At 51.3% G+C, this 20,657-nt stretch overlaps 1 protein-coding gene across 1 annotated transcript in view; it reads left to right on the top strand.

Moving 5' to 3' along the window:
* The window catches only part of Ints9 (integrator complex subunit 9), an 88,013-nt gene extending 70,460 nt beyond the window's left edge, over positions 1–17,553 (top strand). Inside the window, exons 12-17 of the mRNA XM_005373781.2 lie at positions 2,439–2,610; positions 4,773–4,897; positions 6,949–7,116; positions 14,421–14,519; positions 15,628–15,765; positions 17,298–17,553. Coding sequence (XP_005373838.1) covers positions 2,439–2,610; positions 4,773–4,897; positions 6,949–7,116; positions 14,421–14,519; positions 15,628–15,765; positions 17,298–17,474 — 879 coding nt within the window. The 3' untranslated portion in view covers positions 17,475–17,553. The remainder of the gene's footprint in view (positions 1–2,438; positions 2,611–4,772; positions 4,898–6,948; positions 7,117–14,420; positions 14,520–15,627; positions 15,766–17,297) is intronic.
* The last annotated feature ends 3,104 nt before the right edge of the window (positions 17,554–20,657 follow it).

Below are 20,657 nucleotides of genomic sequence, written 5' to 3'. Positions count from 1 at the left end.
GATGTTTAGGGGCTGTGCCTGCCAGACATTTGTCTTGTGACCTTCTCTTGCTGGAGCAGGGAGGCGGAATGGGCCTAGGCAGCAGGGGTTTCTGAGCAATGTCACAAGAGGCCTTCCGTGGTTGTCACTGTGCATGGTGTTGCCTTGTGACATGCCTGACATCAGGAAAGCATTGTCAAATGGAGATTCTCAGGGTTCAAAACATAAAACCTTAGATAAGTTTAAGTCTGTGTATGTCCTGCTCCTTCCTATAGCTCTGTGTCCTCAGGATATGAAATCTTCAGAATTTCCAAAAGTTGAGTTGGTCTTTGAATTAAGCTGCTGTGTTAACTCAGCAGTCTGACCTCTCAAGGGCATTGCTGTATGAATGAACAGTCTACCTTGTAAGAGGGATCTATTTACTGTCATTAGAACTTGCTGATTCACACTTTATGGTTTGCATCTAGGTGTCCCCCCTAAGCCTCATGCAGTCTTAGGTAGGGCATTTCCAGAGGTGGCTGGATTGTGTGACACTGGGATTGATTCGTGGTGCATTGCTAGGATCAGGGGTGCTAGGATTAAGGGTGTGAGTGCTATCCACCCCAAGTAGCCTGGATAGAATAAAGGGGATAAGAAGAGCTGTGGTTGTCTCTTGCTTGCTTTGCTGCCTTCTGCCTACCATGAGTTGTTTTTTCCCTGCAAGGCATGTCTGCCACCCGACCCTGCCCTGGTGTCATCTGAAACCTCTACAAATTGTGAGCTAAATAAACCTTTCCTCCTTTAAGTTGTATGTGTTGGGTATTTTTGTCTCAGCAAAAGTAACACACACGTGTTTAGAAAGTTACTTGTTTTTTTTAAAACAATAACTAATATTGAGGACTTCAGGCCATGTTTAGAATGTCAGGAAGCCAGAAAGGAAGAGTTAGACTAAATCAGGTCAGAGCAACCTTATTAAAAGTTTTGGATGTGAGGGCTCAAGGGTGTAGTGTAGCTCGATGGTAGAGAGTGTGCCTGGCACTCTGCCTTGGATTCTGTCCCCAGTGACACCAAAACCAAACAAAAAAAAAAACAAAACAGTTTCAAGTATGTTAGATACTAAAAGGATTTGACTTTTCCATCTATTTTGAAAGTCAGATAATAGGTAAGAACTTTTGATTTGGGCTACTTCAATGACAGTCTCTAATTTGGAGTGGTTCCATTTAAAATTATTTCACTTTCTGATGATGGTGTGAAGATCACAAGTATTAGGGTGAAATCATATTTCAATCTGGACATAGGCTGGCATGTGCAGTACGGGTGAGGTACTGGGCAGTGTCTGTAAGTTGCAGCTCCCGGTCAGCTCTGTGATCACGAGTAGAAAGGGCTGAGCCCGCAGTGTGCTGCATGCCTAAGCGGCCCTGCTGGGAGCTGATGTGCACGTGCTTACAGGGCATTACAGCCTACAGGGCATTTATCAGAAGTAACCCAGTTGTAAACTGAGGAGCACCTATATTTATTTTTTTAAGTATTTTATTTTTAAAAAAAATTACACGGGTTTCCCACATATGCAGTCTCTTCCACTATGAAAGTCTATTAACCAGAATAGTGCATTTTTTATAATTGATGAACCTGCACATTTATCATCCAGGTCATTAGCAGTCACTCTGAGGTTGTACATTCTCTGGGTGTAGACAGGTGTGTAGTGACATGGATCCTCTACTAGAGTGTCCTATAGAATAGTTTCACTGCCCTAAAATCCCTAGTGCTTCACCCTGTCTCCCTTCAGCCTCTGGCAACCACCCATCAGTTTACTGTCTCCCAGGTCCCATCATTTCTGGACTGCCGTATAGCTGGGATCATGTGGCATGTTGACTTCCTTCCCTGAATAATAGGTTCTTCCCCGTTAGCTAACACTCCCTTGCCTAGTGTTCCGGTTTATCGTTTACCCAGTGATTATCTTGCTTGTTCCCAAGCTCTGTAGCAAATGTGAACAAAGCTGCAAACATCTGTGTGCAAGTTTTTCTGGAGATTAAGTTTTCAAGTCACTTAGGTAAATAGCAAGGAGCGTTATTGCTGACCCTGTGTTAAGTACTATATATGTTGAAGTTTGTTAAAAATAAATAAATAAAATTTTTTTAGAAAGCCAAACTCATTCCAAATTTCGCACCATTTTGTACTCCCAGCAGTGACAAGGCTCCCATTGCCCCCCATCCTCATCAGCATTTGGTTGTCAGCGTCCTAGATTGTGGCCCTTGCAATAGGCATGTAGCGGTAGCTTGTTGTAATCTGCATTTCCCTGCTGACTTCCGGTGTTCGGTATCTTTGTGACAGTTCTCTGTCAGATGCATCTTTCGTGGGTGTTTTCTCCCAGCATGGCTTGGCGTCTTCATTGTATTTTTAAGTCATTTTTGCACATCCTCCCACGCTGTAGTTCTGTCTTCATTCCAAGCAAACTAACAGCTCCGCCTGTGTTGTTCCAGCTCATTCAGACCAACAAGCTGAAGCACTACCCCAGCATCCACGGAGACTTCAGCAACGACTTCCGGCAGCCGTGCGTGGTGTTCACCGGGCACCCTTCGCTCCGGTTTGGGGATGTGGTCCACTTCATGGAGCTCTGGGGAAAATCGAGTCTCAACACTGTCATATTTACAGGTAAATTTACAAAATGAACTCACCCCTGCCCCTGCGCCCTTTCCTCTGGGGCCAGCACTGGCTGCAGCAGGGTGATCTAGGGAAAGATCTGCCGGAGGCCTTGGCCTGAGCATCGTTCTGCTGAATACACCGAGGAGCCAGTAGCGAAGGAGGAAGCGAGAAGCAAGTGCTCTTAGCTAACCGTCTGCTGGACACCACTGACGCTTAGGTTTTCCTGAGATGGATTTTTGCTGAACTGCTTTGTAGTGGATTCATTTGCGAGAACTGCAGTGATTCCCTACCTGCCCTTTGCTTTGCCTTTAGGAGTTGTTCTTTTCCACAGATCTTTCTCCTTTGTAGTTTACTCTGGCTTGGAGACAAACCCCTCAGGAAAAAGAAATCCTTTTGTGAGATCAAGTAAGGGATTGACTTAGACAGTTACTGTATTATTTTATCAATTTATGGGGTTCACACTGACTTGGGGTTTGGAAAACTCGCAGGCTGGAAAGTAAAACAGTTCGATCTGAAATCTGGACCAACTTGCTGTATTGGCAGCCGTGGCCTCTCCTGGGCCATTTTCCACGCTGTGGGTTGGGGAGTTCCCAGCTGCTGCAGGCTGCTTTTCTTCTCTCCCACCTTTGGCTCACAAGACGTTGCTTCCCGGCACCTGGGACTTGGCCATTCTGGGAAGGTTGTGCCGAGAGCACTGCGTGGGCAGGGCTGGGTTTGGTCTCTCACTCCTCAGCCGTGACTGGCTTGGCAGTGGGTGTGGTATTGGCGTGGCACACCCTAAAGTGTTGGATCTGGGCCAGATGTGCCTTCAGCCAGCTAAGAAGAAATCAGAGCCTATGTGATCATTCATGACAACTCTGGGTAATGACTTTACATTTAAAATGGTTCATCAGAGCCAGCTCTGGTGGCGCACGCCTGTCACCCCAGCACTCAGGAGGCTGAGGCAGGATCACTGTGAGCGCAAGGCCAGCCTGGGCTACATAGTCAGACCCTGGCTCAAAAAAATAAATAAATAAAATAAAATAAAATGGTTTGTCAGGCTTCTAGAGCAGTTGTGAGGTTCTGATATCCGCTAGTGGGAGAGGAGACTTTGAGCCACCTTTTCAGCTGGTGTGATGACTGTTGTCATATTGGGAAGAGTCAGTATTCCCTGCTAGGTGGCCTGTTCTTATCTTGGAGTTCTGGAAATTCTTTGGACAACATGACCCACTGGAGGTAATTTAAGTATCTGGATGTTCTGACACCCACCACGGGCATGCCTGTGATCCTAACACTCTGGGAGGCTGAGGAAAGTGGACTGCAGGTTCAAGCCCAGCCTGGGCAACTTAGCAATTTAGACAGATTCTGTCTCAACATTTTTTTTTAAAGTAGATGGGGAGATGGCTGAGCTATAGCTCAGTGTGAAGGCCTTGGGTTCAGTCGCCAGTACCCTGAGCCCAGGAACCCTGAGAAGGAAGGCCTCACAGGGTGCAGCGGGACTGCAGGGTCCGAGTGTCAGCTCTCCCGTCAGGAGTGAGCCAGCTCTTCTGGCTCCAGGCCACAACCTCGCTGAACGGAGCTGCAGGGCCTCCCAGAGGAAAAGCGGGGCCAGGGAGAAGGGTTCGAGGACGGGTCCCTGCTGGGAGTAGGGCTGTCTGTGGTTTCTCAGCGCATCCTGTCGGGTAGGTGGTCCTGCTGGCTTGTCCCGAGCCAGTGTCAGCTGCCCGTGCCTGGTGTGGGGGCTGTGATGCCCGTGGCTGGGGCGGGCCTCGGCTCTGCGCCTGTGGTGCAGCTTGGCTTTTTGTACTTACCCCGCGTCTGGGGCATTTGGAGAAACATCTCCATCCTCTTCTTCCTTTTCTGCAGCACACACTGATGGCTCTGGTCCATCCGATGGCTCTGGATTCATTTCTTGACACTGACTAGCATTTCGCTAGAAAGCAGAGCTTTCTGCTCTCTCCTGTGGCGCTCGTCTGCCGCTTGATGTTGAGCGCTCTGAGCCCACACCTGTGCCTCCCAGGCCTGGTCCACTGCAGGATTTACCCTGCCTCCTCGCTGACTGGGAGCCCCAGCCCACGGCCCCCAGCCCCTGCTCCCTTTCTGCCAAGCTGACAGCACCCCCACCCCACCCTGTCCCGCTGCCTGATGCTTTCTCACTGCAAATGAAAACGCCCTTCTTGCGCTCTCCCTAGAACCTGACTTCTCCTACCTGGAAGCACTGGCTCCCTACCAGCCCTTGGCCATGAAGTGCATATACTGCCCCATCGACACGCGCCTCAACTTCATCCAGGTGTCCAAGCTGCTGAAAGAAGTGCAGGTGACCAGAACTGGCCTGTCCTCACGAGGCCGAGGGGCGGGGGGGAGGGGGGCTGGATGCGTTTGAGCCCCGTCCTCTCCAGGTCCCACACAGCTGCATGGTGCTGGGACAGGTCCTGCTAACCCTGCTACTGAGTAATGGTCTTCACACCCTGAACAAAGAAATCAAAAGTACAGTTACTTTGGGTGGGGATCAGTTGTGCTCCCTAAAAGCAAAGTGCCCCCTCAAAAAAGTCATTCGAGAAACACACTTAGCAGACTGAAAGGGCCATATTGGGCCCTTGTTACACAAACAGTGTTGCTGTGGTTTGTTGTTTGATTTGGTTTGTATTTTCTGCCCTAAAGAAAGGGAAGTAGCCAGCTTGGTGGCGCACGCCTGTAGTCCCAGCACTCGGGAGGCTGAAGGGAGGAGCATTGTTGTAAGTTCGAGACCAGCCTGGGCTACAAAGTGCGCTCAAGGCCAGCCTGAACTGCATAGTGAGACCCTGTCTCAAAAAGACAAATATATATATATATAATTAATACACCTATTTTGCTTATATGTATGATACACATCAGTTCATAATAGTTACCTTGGGCTCCTTGCTTACAAAGTACACAGACTGTCTCAGAAAGACAAACAAAAGAAAGAAGGGGAAGAAGTAGTTAGGTAATCTGCCCGGGAGGCAAGCGTAGAGGGAGACAGGGATATAGCCCCTGTGTGGCAGGTTAGGAGGTGTTAGGCAGTCGGCACTGGAAGGCCGACTGGAGCTGGCATGGGAACAGGAGCAGGGAGAGGAAGGCTCCTGGCTGCCATTACCTCTGGAGTCGCAGCTCAGTGCGGAGTGCCCTGGCACGGCCACCACCTCTGCCTGCTCGGTGAGCCATGTGCGCTCAGCTCTAGGTTTCCTGCTGTAGTCAGAAGTTCCCTTTCCTCCTCCTCGCAGAATCTGGGGTCGGGAAGAGAGATCCTACCCAGGGTACCCCAGCAGGGGGCAAGAAACAAGGCCTTTGGGGAGGCAGGAAGATGCACTGTGGATTACCAGCTTGCTTCACCTGTAAGGAGGGAATCTGGGTTTTCCCTAGCCTTAGAGACCCCAGCTTTGGGCCTACAAGAAGGGATTTGATGACAGCTCTGCTCACCCCGGGGAGGGCACAGCTAGGAGCCTGGTGCTTTTCGTTACTGAGTAACTTCAAATGCCAGGCCTAAGCCCACGTGTGCCCGTTACACCCTGTGCCGTGTGCTCGTATTGGGAACCAGAGCCCAGCGGCTGCCACTCTGAGAGGAAACCTGCATGTACGTCAGTGCTAAGCAGGGCTGCGCGATGCCAGAGAAGTGAGGAGGAGGAGCAGAAGGCGTCTGCGGAAGGGGAAGCACAAGCTGGGAAGGACATGTGCTGTGTGACCGCCCCACCTGGCCTGCTGGAAGTCTTCCGTCGGGATTAATGGCTTAGTCCAGACCCTTAAGTGAAAGCAGGAACAGTGCCGTGACCTTGTGGATTGTCAGCTTTCATTTTCAGCTGGGTGGTATTTGTCCAAAATAAATGTTGGTTTACTGAGGTTTTTTTCTCTCAAAAAACAAGGGGAAACGTTCTTTTAAGTTCCACATCTGATTTGTTGCTGCACACTGTTGAGCGTGTGGCCTGCGGGGGCCCGCTGCTAATACCCTGGACCTGCCCGTAGCATAAGCAGCTCCAGGCCCCCGCGTGGCCGGTTCCTCTCGGTCTGTGTCGGGGGTGAAGGCCAGGCCCCAGGGACGCTGCACTTAGGGAGCCTAGAGACCCGCTGAGTGGACATGCACGATGTCCCCTTGAAAGAGTGACAAACAGTTTAACTGCAGACTGAGACCGGGAATCCTTTGCTCGCCCACTGGCTGGTGGCTCGGAGGTCTCCCTGAGGGGCATCCTGCTCTCCCTGCTTTGTGCTTGTCTCTGTTGCTGGTCAGTTGGGTTTGAAGGGATGAGAGTACCGCGTGGCCTGTGAGGGTCCTGAGCCCCCAGGACGCCAGGACCAGGAGGAGGAGCAGGGTGCTCTGCCCTCTGGCCGCCCCCGACCTGTCCCGTTGGTCCACAGCCCCTGCACGTGGTCTGTCCCGAGCAGTACACGCAGCCGCCCCCGGCCCAGTCGCACAGGATGGACCTCATGATTGACTGCCAGCCGCCGCCCATGTCCTACCGACGGGCCGAGGTCCTGGCCCTGCCCTTCAAGCGTCGGTACGAGAAGATCGAGATCATGCCCGAGGTGAGTGGCCCTGTCTCGTCATGGAACTCGGGTTTAACTGCCTGAGTCTCAAAGTGGGTGCGAGCGGGCTTTCTTTTGGGTTTGTGTCGACTGTGAATGAGTCAGCACACAGACCCGTAAGCAGGTCACCAGGAAAAGAGATGGGGCGAGGTGTGAGGCTTTGGTTTCCCAGGCTGCCTCTTGGATGGATGTGAGTGAGACCCGCCTCGCCGCCACACTCTTCCCGGCCTCCTGGACTCGTGCGTGAGTGAGGGGTGAGTTTCGCTGCCTTCAGAGAGGGGGAGATACGAATAACCAGCAAAGGAGGAATGTAAACTTACTTCCATCCCTTTTAGCGAAGTCTTGTGGTTTTGGTGTTTTGGCCTGTCATAGTCTAAATATTTATAGTTCTCTAAAATCCTAATTGGGTTTTTCTGTTTTTGTTTTAATTTTCTTGCAATACTGGGAATTGAACCCAGAGCCTCATACATGCCAGGCGAGCGCTTTACCACTGAGCTCTATCTCCAGCCCTTTTTGCTTTGAATTTAAATTGCTGAGGCTGGCTTCAAACTTGGAATCCTCCTGCCTCAGCCTCCTGCGTAGCTGGGATCACAGACATACAGCACCATGCCGTTAGCATATGTTTTAACGGGGAAGAAATGAAAAGCAAATTGTACACGTGACCAGTCAAGGAAGGCAGGAAGAAGAGGGACTGGGCTCTGAGGTGATGGTGTGGGCTGCTTCCAGCTTCCTTTTCCTCTTAAGACAGCTTGGACGGATTCTGACAGATGGATGAGAGAAAGAGCAACACCTCTGTTAGGCCAGCTGCCCAGCATTCTTCCTGGGTTTGGCTTTAGGAACTGTGCGGGCTTGGTCCCAACAAGGCTGGTGCAGAGCCGCTTTCCACACGGGTGCTCTTCACACTAAGCAGAAGGGCGGTTTCCTTAATGAAGAACAATAGCCAAAGCAGATAAAGCGGTTTTAATCATTAAGTTGGATGCACAATTCCCCAGTGTGAGGCTAACCAGCATTTCAGTGCAAACAGCCCCGTTTCCATTCAGTAGGTGAGCATCGTTGTGTGGCCTTCTCGCATCCCATGGCAGCAGCGAGGCCAGGCAGGTGGTTCTGGCTCCAACCACACGGCAATTTCAAAGCAATGACGATCGTTTTCTTAGAAGTCTTACAAGTGGGTTACAAAGACTTTTTTTTTTTTTTTGGTGTTTTTTTTTGTTGTTGTTTTGAGACAGGGTCTCACTATATAGTTTAGGCTGGCCTTGACCTCACAGCAATCCTCCTGCCTCAGCTTCCCAGGCATGTGCTACCACACCCTGCTGTAAAGGTTTCTTAAGGAGTAGAGGAGTCAAAAGCCTGTTAAGCGGTGAACTGCTGGAAGGGTATGGATAACTTCTCAAGCTGACTGCCTTGAAGGCCATTTGGATGTTTGTGGTCTCGTAATTCTGCAAAAGGAAAAACGTGAATTTTTAGTTGGAACTTGTAAACTCAGCATTTTAGTCTTCTCTAACTGGCTAAACAACTAATTATTGCCTGTTCAGGAGGAGGAGGCCAGGGTGACTAGTTCAGTCCCCTCAGTTCTCTGGGTCACTGGTCAGCCCTCCTCTTGGGCCGTGGTCCTCCTGAGACGCCGCCCCACACTCCTAACAATGGCTGTCTGCTTCCCACTCCTAGCTGCCCCATCCCTCCGGTTAGTACTGCCTGGATTGGAGCGGTCTTATTTCATCCGTTGGCATTGAGAATGATTTTTTTTTAATGAAGGACAGAGGAAAGCAGGTTTCCTCTTAAGGACAGTTTTTATTTTGTTTCATGTATTTTTTTGATTTTGCTGTTCATTTTCTGTGCATTTTGTTCATCTTACAGTGAAAGACACTCCTGGGATCGTTGGGTTGTTCTCTTTTTCATTATTCCCTGATTGCAGTACACGCAGCTTGCAGTGATCCTGGGGACTGGGGACAGGTGCATGGTACAGCTGGGTTTTTTAATCCCCTTTTCCCTCTCGCCTCCCAACCTCCTCCTTTAATTCTTCTTTCCCCATTTCCATTCCTTTTTTTCTTTTCTCTCTCTTTTTGAGACAGGGTCTCGCTATGTAGTTCACGCTGGCCTTGAACTCACTCTGTAGCCCAAGCTGGTCTCAGGAATACTTCTGCTTCAGCCTCCTGAGTGCTGGGATTATAAGCATGTGCCAGCATGCCCAGGCCCCATTTGCATTCTTGTTGGTCTTATTAATCGTAGCACATGTTTATGGCCTATAATGTTGACATTCCTTGAGGTTGTTGAGTTCCACTACATGGCACTTACTTCCTCTTCGCTTGTCCCTCACCCCGTGCCCTGGAGCTCTGAGACCCGCCTCCGTTTGCAAGAGATCCATCCCCTTGTCTCCACCTTTTATTATTCTGTTTGCTTGTAATTCACCTTACCCACAAGGAGGCTATGTGTCTGGTTTTCTTTTTACTCACCATTGTATTTTCCAGCATCCATTTTCTTACAGATGTCTGCAGTTTGCCCTTTCTTAGAGCTGAGTAGTATTCTTTTATGTATAGATACACTTTTTCCTTATCCGTTGTCTGTTGTTGGGTACACAGGCTTCTTCCAGGGTTTAGCTGCTGTGAATTGTGCTGCTAGAAACGTAGGTATGCATGTTTTGCTGTAGTGTGATGTCTTAAGCTCTCTGGGGATGGTACCTAGAAGGGGGATAGCTGGGTCATATGTTCTTTCTAACCTTTCATTTGCGTAACTCTTACATGTACTGTAATCTATAACAGGTAAGTCCGAGCAGCCAGTTGTAAATCCAAACAGACATTGAACAGTTAGGTCATTAAATGAGGAATATCTGTGCATGACCGCAAGCTTGATTTGTGAGGTTCAGTCTGCCACAATTCTAATGGTTTACCTTTGTATGTGATTTTTTTCCCCTTCTCTGACTGCTTTTAAAATTCTGGTTTTTCACTGGATATCTAGCAGTTCAATAAGGACACGTCTTGGTGCGCTGCTTTTTTCATCATAGCTGTTTGGTGTTCTGGCAGCCCCGCTTCTTTGTATGTTGAACTCGTCTCCTATTTGGGAAGTTTTCTGCTGTGGTTTTGTAAACACATCAGTAATCCCATCTGCATTATCTTCTAGCTTTTTTCTAACTCCACGTAGCCGTAGGTTGGTTGTCTTAAGTGTGGACTAGCAGCTGCTGGATGGTCTTTTCTTGTTCTCTTATTTTTTTGGCATGGTTTGCATGAGTATCTCTTTATAATTTACCATTTTTGTACTCAATTTGAGATACTCTGTCTTCACATTGGTCATTTCTGCAACTTACGCGTTCTCTACAGTTTCAGGTATTCCTACCTGAGGGTTCTGTATCTCTGTGGAACTGGTCATTCATGTTTTGAGCCTTTTTGGTCACGTCACCCAATTTTTTACTTATTCCCCCAGATTCACCTTGGGCGTGTTGAGTGCTAATGCCGTGAGTCTCTTCTTTATTTCCTCTTGGAGCTCATCTAGTTGTCCATCCCGTCTACAAACTCTTCGTAGCGTTCCACTACCTGGCGTTCTGTCCTGTCCGCGTGGGGCCCCTTGCTGTCTTGGAGAGTCCGGAGGCCTCGCTTCCCCACTCCTGTGTGTCTGCGCATCTGCTCATTGTTTACAGTTCCCTGGAACTCCAGACACCAGCACAGAGACAAAAACAGTTGTTAACCCCTACTATGTGACCTTCGCTCTGGTGGTAAACTCAGGCATCAGTGACGTCATATGGCAAGTGGGTATCACAACCCTAGGAGCCACTCATAGACAGCCCGTAACAGAACTAGAAGACATGACTTCAGTGCACACAGACCACCTGAGGCCACTAGACTCGGTGCCAGAGGTCAAAGACCACTGGACCGTCCACCTTCTTCAGGGCCACTCCCTCTGACGAATTCAACCCGCCCTGGAATCTGGCCTCCCTCCACAGGATACAGCCCTGTGCACGCACTGGTCCGTGTCCGGTCTCCAGGGTCTCTGGTAAGGTAATACATCAGTCCAGAAGCAACACTCTCCTCCTGGGTGTTGGTCTTTTTTTTTTTTTTTTTTAATATATTTATTATTTTACATTTTGTATATTGCAAGATTTTCTTCTCTTTTGTTTTTGTTTTTGTTTTTCTGGTACCAGGAATTGAACTCACAACCTTGCACTTGCCAGGCAGGCGCTGTGCCGCTGAGCTAAATGCCCAGCCCCCGGGTGTTGGTCTCTTCTTCAGTCAGGTGGGTCAGTTGGTTATCACCTCTGTGGCCCTATGCGGAGGAGACCCCAGGAGCACAGCCCGCCTGCACTCGTCCATCCTGTGCTCATCCCGGGTTCCTCACCAGCTGGGTGCCCACCGTGGCCCCAGAGTGCGACTGGGGTGGGGCGGGCAGTCGTCTGGCCCGTCCCAGGCTTTCTTCAGTGCGCACAGTGCGGGCCTCTTCTGGATTATTTCTGTGTGGTAGCTGACAGTGGCTGGGAATAAGGGCCTACGTTTAGATTTCAACGCTCCAGACCAGCAGTCCTCAAACTTCTTGATCTCACACACCTTAAAAAATTAGGATCGCTAGGAGCTTTTGACTGTGTAGGTTATATTTATCGATATTTGCTATATTACAAATTTAAAATGTTTTTAAAAACATGAATGCATTTAAAAATAACATTGTAAACCCATTATGTTAACATAACTAAAGGATAAAGGCCAAAGCAAAACTCGGTCTTAGTCGCAACACTACCTTCCGATAACTGTTTTAGGGATAACACTATTTTTGTGATAACGATTTTGGGGGTTGGAACAGGGTCTCCCTATGTAGTTCCAGCTGGGCTTGAATTCATTATGTATCCCAGGCTGGCCTCAAGTTCACAGATCCTCTTGCCTCAGCCTCCTGAGCGCTGAGATTGGGGGCATGGTGGCTAGAAATAATTATTCTAGTTAGGTTTTGTGTACTGCCGTGTCTGCTGTTCATGTGTGTATTTGCTGGAGTCATGCCTGGTAGACTTTTCACCTAACTCCAAGGATGTTACGTCCTTAAAGATATTTCAAGCACTGGAAATGTAGCCCAGTGGTAGAATATGAGGCCTGGAGTTTAATCCCCAGCACCCAAAAAAAGAAACTCAAAAGTTTCTGTTTTAATGCCTGTATAACAGTCTTGCATAAGCCAGTTGTAATTTAACTGTTCATTTGCTGGTGGACACCTATTGTCTTAACACTTTTCGAAGCACCCTTTTATTTAAATTGTTTTTGTTGTGTTTTGCGTAGGAACTTTCAGAATTTGGCGTTTCTGGGTTAACCCTTAGGAGCGTGTCTATAGCTCCAGGTTACGCACTGCTGTCTTGTGCGGCCCCAGTGAAAGCCTTTCTCCCGGGCTCCTAAAAAACGCTGCTGAGCTCCTCCGGTTCTTGTTTTACAGCCTTCTCTTTTGCCCTCAGGAAAAGCCTCTTCCTTCCAGTTGGAGGGAGCCAGAGGGAGTGTTCCCAAAGGGCCTTGGACACCAGGCTGAGAAGCAAAAGCACAACTCTTGGGTCAGAAAGAACAGGATTGTCCTCAGAGGCCAGGAGTGCTGTGGTCCCGGTGACCCCAGGACCACATGGGGGGGGGGCTGCCCGGTGCCCTGAGCCCTGGTGGGGGCTGCGCGCCAGCTGCTGAGCTCACGGCTTGTCTTTCAGATCTGATTACCTTTCTCAATGTGTGTAAGTGGCTTCCCTCAGCGAAGGTAGGGCTCCAGGAGACAGCGTGTGGCAGACCAGTAAGAAGCCCCGCACTATCACTGCAGTACGAAGCAGGCTGACACTCAGCCCATGGCTTTGCCCCCTCTGGCCCCTGGTTGCTGTCAGTGTTTCCTAAGAGGTTTTCTGGGATGCCGGTCCTTCGGTCCAGAATCACTTCCAGGGTACAAGTGGACGCCCTCCCTTCCGTGGGTGGTGAGCTGCAGTTACTCTGCACCCCAGCCTGACTTCTGCTGCGATGGAGCCCTCTGTTCCCCATGAGCCGCCCCACCTGGCATCTCCTGGAAATTTGGTCACACTGCCCAGGGAGGGCCTGCTTGGCGTCCACGCCAACCCCAAACCTCCACAGCCAGCCTGACCTGGGCAGGGGACGACTGCGTGCAGAGAAAAGCAGTTTAGGGCATGGCTAAGGTGAAGGCCAGGACTGGCATGGCAGGAGGCTGGTACGTTGCTGCCCCACAGGAAGGAGCACGCCATTTACCCCATGTGCATTTCCTTACTTGGGGAGTAGCCCTCATGTGTCCAGTTCCTGTGTGTTTAAACCGTGTGCGCCGCCCGACACGGACCGTCTGCGGCAGCGGCATCCCGCGTGTCTGCGGCTGCTGTTCGGCACAGGCTTGCCGGGTAGCAGTGTGATGTCTGTGGGAACCGCACAGAGCCGGACCGATCGCCGGGGCTGCCAAGGCTTAAGCTCCCCACAGGGTCTGTGGCAGCGGCGCCCAGGAAGGAGAAAGAGGCCCAGCCCACCCAGGGCCGGGATGGCCCTGCAGCTAAGGCTAGAGCGTGGGGGATGATGGGCACACGGCCGTCCTGTCCTCCCCACCTGACACCAGTCACCTGGCCAGATGAACGGAGAGGCTGCCTCTGGCGTGACGGAGGAGCCTGGGCTCGGGGCAGGCTGGCTGGGGTGAGTACTGGGGCCTGGGCCCCGGCCATCTTCACACCAGACACCTCACCTGGAGACAGGGAGCCTCACCGCCGCAAACTCTGGGTTTGAGAGGCTTGGTGAGAGTCTAGGGAGGTCGGCGCACTCAGGCTGCGCCCACAGGGAGGGTGCTGGCGCTGTCCTACTGCGGCGTGACGGAGACAAGGGAGGCATGAGGGGCCAGCGCACAGCCACGTGTGGCTGCCCTCGGGCACCAGCGGCCGAAGCATGGAAGGCTCTGCGTCTGGAGAAGGCTCAGGCATGTTGGTTGTTCTTGCTCCTCCCAGCCCTGTCCGTGCCTGCCTTCATCTTTTCTGTCTTCTCTCCCCGCCTTCCTTTACTGTAATTGATAGAATGTGCATGGGTGTAGGATTGGCTGATGTGTTTTTATTCTTTAAAAAAATTGTATCATTTGTTTGCCTTTTTTCTCGCTCAAGCTGTTTGGCCATTTCAGAGTACACTGATGTCAATACAAATTACAGATGAGATCCCTCCTGGAAATCATTTAGGGGCCCGGCCTCCCACATGGCCACCCCTGTCCCTCCAGGAAGGCTGAGTGCTGGTCCCCCGGTGTCACCATCCACACTAGGCTCCTGCAGGAGGCTGGGACCAAGGCCCTGTGTCCTGCTCCTCCCGCTCAGGGAGCCCACTTGAAACTGCATTTTCTTTCAGCTTGCAGACTCCCTGGTGCCCATGGAGATCAAGCCCGGCATCTCCTTGGCAACCGTCTCAGCTGTGCTGCACACGAAAGACAACAAGCACGTGCTGCAGGTACAGGTGGCGCGGGCGGGACTCGAGGCAGGAAGGCCCCTGCCCGCAGGAAGGCCCACTCCCTAGACATCACTCCCTTCGCTGGCAGAAACCAGAAGCAAGGCTGTGTAATAATGCACACCCGAAATGGGGCCGGGGGAGGGGTACATTTCATCAAAATTCTTTGGCCACATGGCTCAGAGACGGAAGGGAAGAGAGACTGGTTGCAGTCCATGTCACTGCTAGCTTCTGTGGGCACATTCCTCACACGAGCACTTGCCAGGCACTCCCCAGAGCACTGCAGGGCAAGAGGGGTGCTGTGGGGAGACCTGAACAGCCCCTTCCCTTAGGGGCCTGGAAATACACAGCGTAAAACCAGCGAGGCCTGGGGCCTTGAACGCAGGAGGGACTAGCCCCCACTCAGTGGGTGGCACTTGTCTCCCCAGTTCCTTTCAGACTGGACTCTCACCCTCGGTGACCTCCAGCGCTGTGCTGGGGCTTTAGCATGCATGGTGGCAGTTCGCCCTCACAGAATTGCCGTGCAGTGCTGTCATAGCTGTTCCCTGATCTCCATTTCCTGGTGGGAGGCTGACAAAGCTAGTACTGCACACACATCAGACCCGACAGCCAGTGTGCTAGGCAGTTGCCAACAGTTTACTGTGAGAATATACTTGGGAAAGTACTGTACTGAATTGGATTGATGGAAAATTAACTAGACCTTGATTAAAAAAAAAAAAAAAAACAGATCTTAGAGGCCAGGTGTGGTGGTACATGCCTAGACTCCCAGCACTTGGGAGGCTGAGGCAGGAGGATTGCCGTGAGTTCAAGGCCAGTCTGGACTACACAGAGTTCAGGGCCAGCCTGAACTACAAAGCAAGACCTTGTCTCAAAGGGAAAAAAAAATGGGTCTCAGGTAAGTGGTACCCACATGGATAATTTTGCATTTGCATAGAGGGCTCAGCTGAGTGTCTGCTCTCAGGTACCCACTAGTTTTCACACCAGGGGTGGCTCTAGGCTGTCTGGGGTCCCTCAGCCTCTGTGTCAGAGGAGAGGTGCTCAGGGCAGGGCAGGTAACAGGCTCTCCGCACTCGGGGAAGCTCTTGTGAGACCCTGCTTCCGTTCCACCCAGCCCCCTCCCAGGCCGGCGCAGCCCACCAGCGGGAAGAAGAGGAAGCGCGTGAGTGACGACGTGCCGGACTGCAAAGTGCTGAAGCCTCTGCTGAGCGGCTCCATCCCCGTGGAGCAGTTTGTGCAGACCCTGGAGAAGGTGAGCGGCTGCCTCACACGGTCGCCGTTGACGAGCCTTGTGCTGTGTCCTGCTTGTCGCTGAGGCCCATAGCTGGTGCCTGTCCCGGCCATGACAAGGGGCCGTCTGCTGGAGCCGCACTTGTTCCCAGGAAGCCCCTGGCTGCCCAAGCAGATCCCAGGCCCAGGCTGAGTGAGGGTGCGGGGAGCCCTTGGGAACTGGGACAGTTGGCAGAGTCAGAGGCACGAGAAGGGGCGGCCGTGTGGAGAGCACTGGGCTTCTCTCCTGCCTCAGCGTCCACCTACCCTGCACCCCAATGGCCCTGTCCCCTGAAAAGGAGATTTCTCATCTACCACTAACACGTTCTCGCTGGCTTGAACCATCAGATGTAATCACTTTTATCAGTATTTTCACCAAAAAATTAATAAAAAGCCACCGAATGGGACAGTCACACGTGTACACCAGTGGGTCCAGCCACCCAGCAGTGAGATAGGAATTACAGCCCCATCACGAAGGTGTGAAAAGGGAACACTCAGCCTAAGAGTTGTGGAGTTTGGGCCTCCTCGGGGCCTTAGGCAGGAGGGTGTCTTTGCTAGGAAGGGGAAGGCACTGCCGCAGGCTGCTGTCCACATGGCACCGCGGTGTCACTCGACAGGTGGTAAAAGAGCGCCCTGAATCCAAACTGAACATCCCAGCTGCCGGCTTCTTTCAGGTTCGCAGGCTTGCAGCTCTCCATCTGTCTTCTGACTTCCCCAAGCAGCTCTCCTAGGCCGCCCCCAGTCCTGTAGCCGATCAGACTGGCCCTGCTGTCCCAGGGACCTTACCGGCTCCTGGTGCCCACAGACGTGTGTCAGGTTCGACTTAGAAAGAGCCCCCTTTCCCAGGAGGCCCTTGCTCCACTTTGCTGCCTGCCGCCCTCCGGCTGTGGGCGGGCAGCCTCCTTGTCAGTGCTCTATGCATTTGTGTCCCTTGCAGGCAAATCTGCCTGCTTTCTACTTCTTTCTTCAACGCTACATCTGAAGTGTAGGAAAGGCCTGCAGTTAGAGTAGACGGAGCTGGAGCAATGCCTGCTCTGCTGCCTCGCGGCCTGCTGCCTTGAGAGGGATCTGCCATGGCAAGGTTGGTGGTACCGGCTGTGAGGACTGGCATTTTCCTGGGCACTCAGAACAGGTGACTGCCACTTAGGACACAGCCTAGCCGCCTGGACTCCTGCACATGGGGCCGGCTCCGCTGAGGCCCAGCCCTCGCTTCGGCAGGCTGCAGACCTTCTCCCCAGGCTTCGTGCGCTTCTCACAGCCGGGCCTCCTGGAGTGTCTTCGGAGCTGTGGTTGGGTTGCTTATGTAGCTAGCCTTGTTCCTGCAGAAATGTATTAAGAGGTGCTGAAAATTCCACTTTGAATGTCCTTTCGACCTGGGAAGTATTACTTTTAGATCTTGCATTTCCACAGTAGCTTCCCAACTTTTCCGTCAGACCTCAAATTTCCTCTGGTCACTTCTCTCTCTCTCCCTCCTTTCCCTCTCCCCTTCCCCCTCCCCCACCCCTCTCTGAGCAGCATGGCTTCAGTGATGTCAAGGTGGAAGACACGGCCAAGGGCCATATTGTCCTGCTGCAGGAAGCGGAAACACTCATCCAGATCGAAGAAGATTCAACTCACATCATCTGTGACAGTGACGAGATGCTGAGGGTACGACTGCGGGACCTCGTCCTTAAATTCTTACAGAAGTTCTGAGGATGTCTCAAAAAGACAAAACAAAACAAAAAACTGTGACAGGCATGATGGCGCACGCCTGTAATCTCAGCACTCAGGAGGCTGAGGCAGGAGGATCATTGAGAGGTCAAGGCCCGCCTGAGCTACAAACTGAGCTCAAGGCCAGCCTGAACTGCATAGTGAGACCCTGTCTCAAAAAGACAAAACAAAACAAAAAAACCAAACAGACAAAAAGGAAGTTCTGGGGCTGGGGATATAGCTCAGTGGCATAAGCACCTGCCTGGCAAGTGCAAGGTCGTGAGTTTGATCCCCGGTACCGCAAAAAAAAAAAAAGTTCTGAGGAGCCATTTCCTCTCCCTGGAATTCACCATGGCTCCCAGCACAGCCCGCTAAGGAAGGGTGGTGACGGCCAGTATCCTCGTGGTGTCCTCTGGCCTCGGGAAAACAGGTGGCTCTGAGGGAAAGTAGTCTGGAGCTCTGCAGGATCTGTGCCTGGCTTCTTGCAGTCTTTCAGGGGAGAACTTTCTCTTTAAGCCTCAGAATCCTGTCCTTGCCATCTCTGGCCCTCTTGAGCAGCTGAGTGTGACGTTAAGCTTGGCTGAATCCCTTTCTAAGAGGCTGACAGTGGACAGGGAAGTGAAAAGGTGACCGGCCTCTGTGATGCGGGCCCCGTGTTTGCGCTCATGGTACGCAGGCCTTCCTGGGGAACAAGTCTCTGCTTATCTGCATAGAGTGCTGCAACTAAAAAGAAGGAGGATCCAGACAACTAGGTCTTCTCTACTGTGGCCATTCTTGATAATAAAACTTATTTTTATAGCAGTGTGTGTTCACTGTCGAACCTCAAATCTAAATAGCTGAAAAAAGAATGAAAACAGAACGTAAACTTAGAAAATACTACAGCAGATTTCAGTTTGATGTGTACATTAAACCATATAACCCAGCATTGTTTCTAAAAATACAGAGATTTCTTCTTAATTTCTATGAAGTCCTTTAAGTTCTGTCTGCATGAAAAGCACTGAGATTGATGGACACGATCAGCTGCAAGTGAGAGAACGGCCTGAGCAGGCGTTTCTTAGAATATGACCCCCTGGTGGCAACACGGGTGCCTCCAGGTCTGCTAGCTGATCTGCCCATCACCACCGTTCTCACAGAGCCTCACGCCTTCCCTCAGACGCCCGCAGACACATAAGGAATGGTGAGGTTTCAGAGAAAAGTGACCTCTCACCAAAGACGACTATGCACACCTGTGATCCCAGCACTCTGGGAGGCTGAGGTAGGAGGATCACAAGTTTGAGTTCAGCCTGGGCAATTTAGCAAGACTCAAAAATGAAGAGGTTGGGGCTGCAGCCCAGTGCAAAGGCCCAGGATGCAATCCCCAGCCCACTGCCCACCCAGAAAACGATGACTGCATTAGAAATAATGCTGTCTCTGAACTGTTTAAACTTGGTGTTTGCCTGACCACATCACGTTTAAGACAGGATCCAGAGCAGGTGAGTTCTGGTCGTAGGTACAGCTTTCTGTGACTTCAACTGTAGGAAGTCAGTCTTCCAACTCAGCTGACAGCTGGGCTTCACAGAGAGACTCACAGACCCAGGAATGCTACGAAATCATCGCTCAGGTTTTGCAGGGTCCTGACTGTCAGCTCTCCTGATAGGATAAATGGGAACGAGGACTTCATTACAGGAGGAACAAGATGACAGCTTCTTTCCTACCTACATCTTGGCCAAGCCTGGGCACAGGATATTTAAGAGGCTTCTGTTTTCCAAGGTACAGGGCCATGTTGGGAACAAGTGGGGCGCTTCCGGCATGGGACATGACTGACTCATGAGAGACTAACTTGCATGTATGACAATTTACTTCTGTTTGTAGGAGAACGGTACATATTATCACATTGTAGGCATCCTTTCTAGTGAAACTTCCGCAAGCATCAAGTTAAATTTTTAAAAAGCATCTTGAAAAATGCAAGAGTGTAATAAGATGAAGCACAAAAGAAACCCGAATGTTTAAATGTCGTAGCATCGCCGTGTCCAGAAACGCCATGGGATCTGTCAGTCACCTGTGAACAGGCTGGGTCGGCGCTCGGGCCGTGGTGCCATGAGGGCGGTTCCCAGGGGAGCGCAGCTGCAAGCGTGCAGGAGTCAGCAGCCGCCTGGGGCAGGGAGTAACTGGAGGTTAGGCTCCCACCACGGCATCACCAACCCCTGGGGGCAGAAGATAGAGACATGAAGAAGCCAAGAACCTCTCTTCACAAAGAAAATGGAGCTGGCTCCCCAAGTCCTGCGAGTGAGCGAGCGGGGAAGACGAACTCCATCTCCAGCTTAGGTGTTCAGGAGCTGAACTGGGTGGTAAGCAGGAGATGCACAGAGATGGCAAAGAGGCCCTGCGTGCTGGAATTTGACCACTGGCTGTGGCTCTTTTGCTGGAAATGCAGCCCCCACCTGTGATACCACCTGGTAAAGTGTGACACCTAGAGAAATTTCTGCCTAAACCAGTAGAATAGTAATGATTAAATAACAATTGAGAAAATCCTTAAAAAGAGGTGAGAGACCTAATTTTGTTACCAGGTATTGATTGCTGTAACCACCCAAATCTTACTGGTTTAAAACCATAGACATCTTCCCATCTCATCATTCCTGTAGCCAGGACCTTGTGTGGCTTGTACATCTGTCCACAAGGCTGCCGTGGGGTGTCTGGTAAGACTGAGGCACAGTCAAGGAAGCTGCTGCTTGCCTTCCAGACAGCCTGGTCGTCGTCCTGTAAAAGCAGGCACTGGTGCCCCATGCTGCAGTGAGGCATGAGGGTGTGTTAAGATGCGCCCCGCAGCCTGGTGCAGAGTGCGGGCACACTTTGCCCTCTCCCTGCGCCACAAGGAACAGTGAATAGCTCGCTGTTGCACGTCACCTGCCGGAAGGTAGGCAGTATCCTTTTCCAGCCCTGCAGCGCCCCATACACAGGCGTCACTCTTCAGAGGGAGAAACAAGCAGCTGTGATTGTGCAGGAGGTCACAGCAGAGTCCTAGAGACAGGCAGTGCAGAAGTGTGCCGAGACATCTCATCTTGCTTGGGCTAGAGCCAGCACTGATCAGGAGTCGCCACTGCTCCCTGGTAGCTCATTATGGTTTTACTCACACCACAAGAACACGTACTTAAGCACTGGAGTTGCAGGACCACAGGTCTTTGACATGCGTCCTACCCACATCCTGTC

The sequence above is a fragment of the Chinchilla lanigera genome, unplaced genomic scaffold, assembly GCF_000276665.1.
Source record: "Chinchilla lanigera isolate Chin_1 unplaced genomic scaffold, ChiLan1.0 scaffold00002, whole genome shotgun sequence".
NCBI classification, from domain to species: domain Eukaryota; kingdom Metazoa; phylum Chordata; class Mammalia; order Rodentia; family Chinchillidae; genus Chinchilla; species Chinchilla lanigera.
The sequence above is the reverse complement of the archived record's forward strand: the minus strand, read 5'-3'. Positions and strand labels throughout refer to the sequence as shown.